This window comes from Oryx dammah, unplaced genomic scaffold (assembly GCF_014754425.2).
Source record: "Oryx dammah isolate SB20612 unplaced genomic scaffold, SCBI_Odam_1.1 HiC_scaffold_21, whole genome shotgun sequence".
Taxonomy (NCBI): domain Eukaryota; kingdom Metazoa; phylum Chordata; class Mammalia; order Artiodactyla; family Bovidae; genus Oryx; species Oryx dammah.
In genome coordinates this window covers 43,428,636-43,439,479 of record NW_024070205.1, presented here as the reverse complement: position 1 = coordinate 43,439,479, position 10,844 = coordinate 43,428,636, and the positions used below count along the sequence as shown (strand labels likewise).

The 10,844-nt window shown below is 39.8% G+C and overlaps 1 protein-coding gene across 1 annotated transcript in view; it reads right to left on the bottom strand.

The window, feature by feature from the left end:
- Positions 1-420: 420 nt before the first annotated feature.
- Positions 421-10,844, bottom strand: part of SLC19A2 (solute carrier family 19 member 2) — a 32,944-nt gene continuing 22,520 nt past the window's right edge. Inside the window, exons 3-6 of the mRNA XM_040263556.1 lie at positions 5,383-5,605; positions 3,900-4,092; positions 3,397-3,538; positions 421-1,232 (exon numbers count right to left, since the gene is read on the bottom strand). Of these exons, the coding sequence (XP_040119490.1) occupies positions 1,104-1,232; positions 3,397-3,538; positions 3,900-4,092; positions 5,383-5,605 (687 nt within the window). The 3' untranslated portion in view covers positions 421-1,103. The remainder of the gene's footprint in view (positions 1,233-3,396; positions 3,539-3,899; positions 4,093-5,382; positions 5,606-10,844) is intronic.

Below are 10,844 nucleotides of genomic sequence, written 5' to 3'. Positions count from 1 at the left end.
ATTCTTATTTTAAGCAGATATTTAAGATGATCCACCTTTAGAAACAAAGGCAAATTTAATATACAAAATGCAGGAACCAAGTCCATCCTAGTTCCTGTCCCACCAAAATAAAGAGGCTCAGTTTGTGAAAAAGACCTTGGAATAACCCAACAGTTAATGACACCTTTATCTTGGATAAGAAGGACAAATAATATAAATGCCATAAATGGAGATGAAGTTATTTTAAAAAGACTTTCCCATTTTATTTTGGAGATAAAAGGGAATGCAGATACAAAATGGACTAGTTATGCGTTTAGCCCACTTAGTAACTTTTCATCATAGATTTAATAGTCCTTCATACCGAAGAATAAAAGACAAGTAAACCTACCTTAAGTTTTCTGATTAGGTCACTTATATTATTAGTAGGCCTCAAAAGTTGCCTTATTTTTTAACTAAATTAGCTTCTCTGGGAAGCATATGAATAATGTAAAAATATACTTCTAAGAAAAATCAACACAAACACACAACAATCAAGATGGGCACTGAGAGTATTTACACAATGAATTTTTAAAAATAACTCAGAATTAACACATATTCTTTATAGAACACCAAACCAGGGCAAATGTTGTCATCTGTAGAAACAAATGCACATCAGTAACACGGACATGAGAACTAAGTTGAACAGAGGCAGATGCTATTAGAACACTACTAAGATTCTGACTGTAACATCCTGTGGCCCATGAAGCCCTGGTCCCAACAGGCCAAGCATCTGGCTAATCAGACACAGAAGTAGAATACTTGACCTATGAAACACCAAACTCACTTGTGAGCACGTGTACATTACCATGTGCTGCCTGACTGCTCTTGATTCTTGGTTTTCAAAAGCAAGTTCACTTTTGAAGCAGGAAAAACACATTCTTAAATTGGCTCTCATAAGTATTCCAGGAAGTACACTTCATTTCTCAACTGTTATTGTTACTCTGAAGACAAGGTATAGTCAACTGGCTGCTTTGAAGCCATGAAATGCATACTCATAAATATGTGTCTACACTTTAAAAAATTAAATACAGCCGGTTACAGCCGTTGTGCAGAATTCTTGCAATATGAAGCTCATTTGCAGTATGTTATGAGGGGGTCACTTGAGAACTTGATTCTGGATCTTCTTGCTTTCTATATTTCTTCATAATACTGACCGTACCATTAGCCAGGAAAACTACAGCGATGAGTGCAAAGTAACCAGCGTAGATGAAGAACTAAAGAGAAGGGAAGAAGTAATTTACAGAATTATCCACTGGAAGGTCAGCTCTTTTATTACATATATGTGAACAGACTCTATAATTAAAGATATGTTCAGTTTCTCAATACAATTTCAAAAAACACTGTGTGCTTACACAATGTGCCAGGTACTGAGGATAGAGAAAGGCAGGACAGCATGGCGACACTGGAGCCTGACTGCCTCGGTGCCAATCCTGACTACCCACTTACCGACTGTGTGGCCTGGATGGAGAGACTCAGTGTCTGAGCCTCCACTTCATTTAAAACCCATTTTGTAATTCATAATATATCCTGATTACAGAGTTGTTGGGAAGGAACAGGATTCTGTATGTAAATGCTTATTAACACAATGCTAATACTGTTAATATTACTGATTTTCATTTTTGTTGCTGTTATAACTGAATCCTGGTCTCTACCCTCAAGCCAACTAACTCAAGCTGATGAGGCCAAATTCTGAAGATCAAGAATTTCCACTCTTTCCCAGAAGAGGGCAGTAGAAGGTCAACTATATTCCATTGTAAGATAACTTTTTATAAGAATCTTCTCTAAGCCATTTTTTAATGTGATTATATGATTTATCAATATCATCATTTTCTTATTAAAATAACTTACTAAATACTGATAAGCTGGTTCATGGGTCCAGTAAGCATGCCACTCTAACCCTCTCTGCGTGCATGCTAAGTCGCTTCAGTTGTGTCTGACCCTTCGCGACCCCATGGACTGTAGCCCACCAGGCTCCTCTGTTCATGGGGTTCTCCAGGCAAGAACACTGGAGTGGGTTGCCAATTCCTTCTCCAGGGGATCTTCCTGACCCAGGGATCGAACTCACTTAAGTCTCCTGCACTGGCAGGCAGGTTCTTTACCACTAGCACCACCTGGGAAGCCTAACCCTCTGAGCCAAGTCCTTTAAAATGTGGATACATTTTCCTATAGGAAATCGGTTAATTAATCATGGCAGTCATGAGTTTGAGCACAGCCCACAAAATTATTATTCCACACATTTAAACCCACCACTTCTATAGCAAGATGACAAGCACTTATTCTTCTACCCTCCATCCCAAATGAAAGGACTTAACCCTTGAGAGGTCTTCCCAACATTTTTATTGCAGGCAGTAACTAGGAAACACATAAGTAATAATTACTTAAAAGACAGTAATAAGCTCCCATTCCTCTGCTCTATCCACCTTTCCCCCGCCCTTTTCTAAGCCAGCATGATGCAGAGGGAGATGTGTAGACTTTTGAGTCAGATGTTGCTTTGAATCCTGGTTCTGCCATACTATTATTGACCGTAACCTTAAACAACACATCTCGCAGATTCATTTTCTTGACGTCTAATCCTGATAGCAACCCTGCAAAATTCTATATCAAGTACCTGGCACACAGAAGGCACTCAGCACACATTATCTACTGTATCTCTTTTAGATCTCCTCGGTAAAAACAAAGTTAATTAACATGTCAGCTCTTTGTATTCTAGGAAAACTAATACGTAAGTGGGAAGAACAATGGAGACAGAATCTTTTGAGCTGAGATGAGTTGGGGTAGGCACTTTTTGATTCAATTGCCCATTTTGCTAAAGTACATCCCAAGCCCTATTTACAACTCACAATGAATGAAGCCATATACAACTATACAATTCCAGAGTGAATAAACATATTCACACTGTCTCTGGGTGTTTGTGCAGGTGTTTTCTCAATAGGTCATGTGTAATCCTAGTCATCAATAGCAAGTCATTACCTTGGTATCTGGGTGGGGGGTGTTTAAAGAAGGGAGGAGACTCAGAGAGCACTCAAGTGAAGCAGGCATCTCAAACATAGGATACAGTATTCCAGGCACAGAATTAAAAATGGAGGGAAATAATGGGTGAGGAAGCAGAAGGTCTGGGTCTTCAACACTACCTCTCAGCTCTGCAAGGCTGGATAATCACACTCAGAAACGTTCTAGGGCCTCATCAAAGAGATGATGGTTTCAGCATCCTCCTGATAGAAAGGAACTAAAGGTGGGGGATAACTGAAGGAAGGAAAGAACATTTTTACTTTCGATTTTCTATCTGTCTCTATTGTTTGAATTTGTTTCCCTGAAGCATGCTCCACTTCTGTTACCCTGATCAACCCATAACATCTTCAGTACTGAAACAGACCTTACCTGAGTGGTAATTTCCAAGCCAAGGCCACTGGCATCTACCACAATGAGAGTGAGCAGAGTCTGCAGTGCTAGGGCAATGAAAGTATTTACACCGAACACTAGGGCATAGCGCTCCATGCTGAGGTTTGCAGCAATCTGAAAACTTAAAAAATAAATAAAAAGAATGCAAAGATAAGAATTACTTCAAGAATAGTTACATTTTTTATTTCAAATGTGAAGAGTAGCCCCTAGTCTTCTACTGTCAATTCCCTTCCCAACCAAGTGAAGAGTATTCTTTTGCTAAATGATGTAAACCTCATGCAAATGTCTGAAAACAGCAGAAACATGAACAAGGAAATAAATGGAACTTGCCTAAATGCTTCCTCAAAAGAAAAACTGATAATGCACTTATGGTATAATGCTTCCTCCCATTTGCCCTTGAACCAGAAATTTAATTTGTAAAGAAACCAAGAAGTTAATCCTGTTACAGCTCTTCTGATGCTGCTTTGAATCGTAATACATACGTTGCTATTGTGATGAGTAACATGTAGATGATTCTGAAGACAACGTAGGATGCGTAGCACACCCAAATGTTACCCACAGTGTCCATGATATATACTGCAGCAGCAATCAGGAGAGAAAAGAGAGACAATGTCAATTCTCCCCAAGTGGACCAGGATATTTTTATGTAACCAACTGCAAACACTGCAACAGCACCTACAAAACAAAAACAGAAAAGTAATTACTCATTTTGCTAAACAAGTGCTATTTCACTAAAAGAAAAATTCACCTTAGATTATGACATTTTAAGCTCTTTAAATTTATAACCAGGGTAGTTCAAGATTATGGAGGCCCTTGAAAGTTAGGCAGAGATTTTTGGACCTGATGGAATAAATAGTATGAGGCCATGGAGAGATGATGACTGAATTAGGGCAGTGGGTAATGAGATGGAAAAGGAGGACATAGAACCAGGGGTGCTGCTAAGGGAAAGCTACTGAGGTGGCTGCAGAGGCAAGAGTCACAAAGAACCATCCTGCCTGTAGCCTGGCAACATGGCAGGAAGGTTCGTCTCTCCTCCCATCTGAGGGGCAGTTTATCACGTGGTCAAAAGACGATGATGAGGATAATGAGAGCTAAATGGTATGGAGTGCTTTCTAAGTGCTGGTCACAGTTAAAAGTGTTCACAGAAGTCCTTTATGATCTTCTAAGACCTATGAGGTGGATCAACAAATTAGAATGGAACAATAGATGCTAATGGCCAAAGACAGGCTCTGAGTTCAAACCTTGACTTTACCACTGACCATCTATATGACCTAAGGCAAGTGATTAACATATCTTTCAACAGCTTCCTTAATTGGAAAATGGGGGTAATAACTGCAACAAAGGAATTCTGTGAGGACGGTGTTAATATACATAAAGTCTTCAGAACGGCACCTGCAACACAACATATACTAGCTACTATTGTTAGAAAGTACTGAACAGTGCTGCTTAAAGCTTCACACATGGCCAAAGCACGCAGTAAATCAGAGATAAAGGAAACTTGGGTAACAAAACAATTTACAGGATCCTTACATTAGGTTTCCCAAAGGTTATAAAGAATTCAAGCATGATACAGGATGCTCGGGGCTGGTGCACTGGGATGACCCAGAGGGATGGTATGGGGAGGGAGGTGGGAGGGGGTTCAGGATGGGGAACACGTGTACACCAGTGGCGGATTAAAAAAAATGCTGATGTATGCCCAAACCAATACAATACTGTAAAGTAATTAGCCTCCAATTAAAATAAATAAATTTATATTAAAAAAAAAGAATTCAAGTTTGTTAGTCATAGTACTCCCAGAACGTACACTTCTGAACTGTCATCCTAAATGATAAAATCAGAGCTCAAAGTAAACCATTCTTTGAGGTTACTTCAAATTTGAGAGGGGAGAAAAATTCTGATCATGGTCAACTAAACTACCAGAGGACTCTCCCCACCCAACCTACCCTACCGCCCAGCACTGCTTACCCAGTAAGGTTGAAACGGCCTCCACACCGCCGTTATAGATAGCAGCATGGCGGGAAGGCATCACCTGCTCCCACAGGCCCTGTGCGTAGTTAATGACTTGAAAATAGCCGCAGGTGGAGAGGGCCCACCACACAGACCAGCAGAGCAGAGGGCGAGAAGAGTAGCACACCAGGAAATCATTCCACAGGACCTTCAGCACAAGGAGATGGTCTGGCTTGGATTCCTACCAAGAAAAAGGGAAGAAAGCAACTGGACAGAAAGTTGTTGTGTAGAATCAATTTTCTATTCAGCAGACTTTTTTCTGTTTCCTTGAGAAAACCAACTGCTTCTTTCATATATGTTGTTGTTCAATTGCTTAGCTGTGTCTGACTCTTTGCAACCGCATGGATTACAGCATGCCAGGCTTCCCTGTCCTTCACTACCTCCCTGACTCTGCTCAAACTCATGTCTATATGTGTTTATATGTGTGTGTGTGTGTGTGTGTGTGTGTGTGAACTTCTCAGCAATTACATTTATTCCCTCTTGGGAGAAAAATATATTTTGCTTTAAATGTTCTATATACATTAGTACCTCCAGCAAATGATACATTGTTTACAAAATGAAGGTAGAAAGATGATCAGAGACTGGAGACATCAGTCAAAGGGAGATGACATTCCACATCTTCCCACACAGAGGCAACCAGCATTAAGAACAAACAATAATTAGTAATCCCAGTAGGCTACGTGCATGGGGTGGCAAAGAGTCAGACATGACTGAAGTGACTTAGCATCCACCAGTAAGTCACTGTTCAGGTAGAGTTCATGAATGAGAACCTATCAGATTCACTGAAAGATAATGGTTAAAACACAAGTCTTAGGAAAAAATAAACCAAAATATTAGCAGCAGTGCTCTCTCGGTGAGGGGGTAATCAGTGATTTTAATTTTCTCCCTTGTTTTTCTCCCCAGTATTTTTTACAGGAAACATTACTATAATAATGAGGTAACAAAGCTATTATGCATGTAACTGAGTCAATCAAAACATGACTGAGCTGTGTTCCATTATCCCTGGACTATGTCAAGAAGTCAGTGTGAGAGTCCAGACACCATATTCAAATATGCAATACAGTATTACTAACTACAGTCACCATGCTGTACATTACATCCCCACAACTTATTTATAACTAGAACTCAGTACATTTCGACTCCCCTTTACCCATTTTGTTTTTTTCCATACAAACTTTTGGGCCAACTCCAATCATATCAAAGGTCAGTCTACCAAAAGTTGCCGTTAAGTTCGGAACCTTGCTCAGAACATAGGAAATTTTGCAGCTAACACAGGAAGGCAAAAGGAGAGAATCCAGAGACCAAGAGGAAGCTACCTATGAAACAGCATTCAAGAGGAAGGATGTGTGACCGAGGCGCGTCACAGACTATTTACATGGATGGCAGCAGCATGCGTCAGGCCGCGAGCGGGCTAGAGGCCATGTCTTGCACATGCTACTGCTGCTGCTCAGTCTCGACAGCTGTGTCCACCTCTCTGCGACCCCAGGTACTGTAGCCTGCCAGGCTCCCCTGTCCATGGGATTTTCTCAGCAAGAATACTGGACTAGGCAATTAGGGTTGTCATCCCCTCCTCTAGGGGGCCTTCCTGACCCAGGAATTGAACCCGCATCTCCTGTGTCTCCTGCACTGCAGGCGGATCCTTTACCACTGAGCCACCAGGGAGGCCAGTCTTGAACATGAAACTTCCTTTATTTTAAAAAATTCAGGTATAACGGACCTTTGACATTGTATTAGTTTTGGGTGTGTAACAAAATGATTCTGTATTTGTACACATTGTGAAATGATCACCGCAATAAGTATAGTCAACATCTGTCACCATATATAGCTGTAATTTTTTTCTTGTGATGAGAATTTTGAGATCTAGCAACTTTCAATTAAACAATACAGTATTACTTACTATAATCACCATGCTGTACCTTACATCCTCACAACTTAGTCACAACTGGGACTTAGAACATTTTGACTCCCCTTTCTTTACCCATTTGCTTATCCCCTAGCCCCTGCCTCTGGCGACCACCAATCTATTCTCTGTATTTATGAGCTTGAGGTTTTTTTGTTTTGTTTTTAGTTTCCAAATATAAATGAGATCATATGATATTGGGTTGGCCAAAAGTTTGTTCAGATTTTTCCATACAAACTTTTTGCCCAACGCAGTATTTTTGTGTGTCTTACTTCACTTAGCGTCCATCCATGTCCATCCACGCTGTTGCAAACAGCAAGACCTCATTTGTTTTTCTGTGGCTGTATAATGTTCCCGTGTATATATATATGTGAGTCTACCACATTTTCTTTACCCATTCATCCACTGTTGGACACTTAGGTTGTATTCACATCTTGGCTATTATAAACAGTGCTGCAATGAACTGGTAGGTGTATCTTTTGGAGTTAGTGTTTCCATTTTCTTTGGGTATGTAGGCAGGAGTAGAACTGTTGGATCTTGTGGGTAGCTCGAGTTTTAATTTTTTGAGGAACTTCCACACAGTTTTTCACAGTGACAGCCCCAATTTACATTTCCACTCACAGTGCAAAAAGAATTCCTTTTCTCCATACCCACACATTTCTTATTTTTTTGAAAATAGCCATCCTAACAGGTGTGAGGTGATAGCTCCTTGTGGTTTTGCTTTGCATTCCCCTGATTAGTGAGTGACTTAAGTACTTTTCATAAGTACCTGCTGACCATCCAAACATCTTTGGAAAAATGTCTATTCAGATCTTCTGCCCATTTTTAAATTGGATTCTTTTTTTTTGCTCTTGAGTTGTATGAGTTCTTTATATATTTTGGATATGAACCCCTTATCAAACATGATTTGCAGATATTTTCTCCCATTCAATAGCTTGTCATTTGGTTGATGCTTTTCTTTGGCATGCAGAAGCTTTTTAGTGTGATGCTGTCCCACTTACTTTTTGCTTTTGTTGTCAAATTAAAAAAAAAAAATCATTGCCAAGACAGATGTCAAGTTTACCACCTATGTTTTCTTCTAAGCATTCTTATGGTTTCAGGTTTTATATTCAACTATAAGCCATTTTATGTTAATTTCTGTGTAGCCCCTTCTCTTTAAACAGAACCTTTTAATAGTTATAGTTAAGTGTTTACAATATCAAGTTAAATAATTACTCTTTTCTTAGCTCAGTCATATCTGCAGAAGATTTGTCTATAATCAAACAAGGATGGAAATTTTCGAGAATAAGTCTTCTGATAAGTGCTTTTGAAGGACACAATTCTAATTCTTGCTATCAACAGTGAACAATTTTGTTTTTTATGAAAGGAAGACTATTTCCTCAGCTATTGATATTTCACTATCCAAAATGGTAAAAATGTATACAATGAGGGACAGATAAAAGTACACCTGGTTTCAAGGGAAAGGAACCAAATATATATCATGGAAGAATGTTTGAGACAGACTTTGGGAGACACAAGATTAGAATAGTGCAATACTGATGAACAACATTCAAAGGAAACAAGAACAAAAGGACAGAAGAAGGCACTTTTGAGGTGTGTTTATGAGTCAGCAATGATAGAGTTCTCTTCCAACAGAAAAGGCTTCTGGGACACACTTTCCTGCTCTGGCCTGCTGTGCACTTATCCTAGGAATATTCATGCTTGGCTCAGTCTAGTATCTCATAGAGCCCTAGTTCATAAGCCTGAAAGTGAAGCACTGGAAACCTGTTAAGAGTTGGCCCAGAGATCTGCCTTTGGCTACTCTTTTTCAGGGGGAATGACACCTATCTGAGTTTCAAGGGCATTAAGCTGCAAAAGGGAGGGGGTACAACCATATACGACTACACACCCTCCCCTCCATCCCAACTCAGACGTATCTTGGCAGGGGTCCAACTGAAGACAATCAGAGGGAAAGGTTGTGACCACAAATGAGGGGGAAAAAGTAGAAAAGGTCAAGAGACAGACTCTGTCCTTCACACAAGTCTCTCTCTGATTCCGGCTTTTAGCACTCAGGGCTAACCCGGTGGGAAAGGCAAAGTCCTGTCCAACACAAACTTCCCACCAGTCATCTTCACCACTATGGTTTCAATTCTTTGGATTCTGAAAGCTATTCTGACTTGAAAAAACATAGAAAGATGAGTACTATATTAACAATGAGTAAAAAACCAAAGTTATAAAACATGTAGACTATACTTTTGTTTGCTATAAAATGTATATATACAACAGCAATGTTTAGAAAGGGCAATAAAATATTAACATTAATAACAATAATATTAATATTAAATATTAATCTTTGCACCCAGCAGTTCAGATGACTTCCTTTTATGTAGCTTTCTGTATTGTTTACTTAAAAATTAAGTATGAATCTTCTAAATAAAATCAGTATAGAGATTTTCTTTTTCATCTTAAAATGATGTTTATTAGCCATATATTTTAAGAGATGACTATTGAAATTAAGTAAATAAAGGCCATCTTCTCCCTAAAATGCTAAGATAACCTCACCAGAATAAGGACCATGAAATATTTCATAGATCTGCCTATTCACACCATCCCTCAGCTCAATTTTCACTTATCACATAGGCATCTTTTTTTTTTTTTGGCTGCACCACATGGTTTGTGGGATCTCAGTTCTCCAACCAGGGTTTGAATATGGGCCACAACAGCGAAAACCAAGAATCCTAACCACTAAGCAACCAGGGAACTCCCCTTGGATCATCTAGTTTCAGATTTTATTTGAAGGTTTTGATGCCTTTTTTTTAAGCTTGAGAAGTTACTTCTCTGCAACAGGGGAGTCTCTACTGTAGTGGTTAGGAGTCAACTAGGTCTAGGGTTGGAGAAGGAAATGGCAACCCACTCGTGTTCTTGCCTGGAGAATCCCAGGGACGGGGGAGCCTGGTGGGCTGCCGTCTGTGGGGTCACACAGTCGGACACGACTGAAGCGACTTAGCAGCAGCAGCAGCAGCAGGTCTGGGGTGGACATTTTGACTGCTACTTTCTAGGTGCCTTTGGGTAAGATACTTAATGTAAGCTTCTGATCCCTCATCTGTAAAAGGATGACAGTGACACTTTTTTTTTTAATTGAAGGATAATTGCTTTACAGAATTTGTTGTTTTCTGTCAAACCTCAACATGAATCAGCCATAGGTATACATGTATCCCCTCCCTTTTGAACCTCCCTCCCATTTTCCTCCCCATTCCACCCCCTAGGTTGATAAAGAGAGCCCCCGTTTGAGTTTCCTAAGACATACAGCAAATTCTCGTTGGCTATCTATTTTACACATAATGTAAATTTCCATATTACTCTCTCTCCATACATGTCACCCTCTCCTCCCCTCTCCCCATGTCCATAAGTCTGTTCTCTATGTCTGTTTCTCCATTGCTGCCCTGCAAATAAATTCTTTGGTACCATTTTTTCTAGGGCTTCCCTCACAGCTCAGTTGGTAAAGAATCCGCCTGCAATGCAGAAGACCCCGGTTTAATTC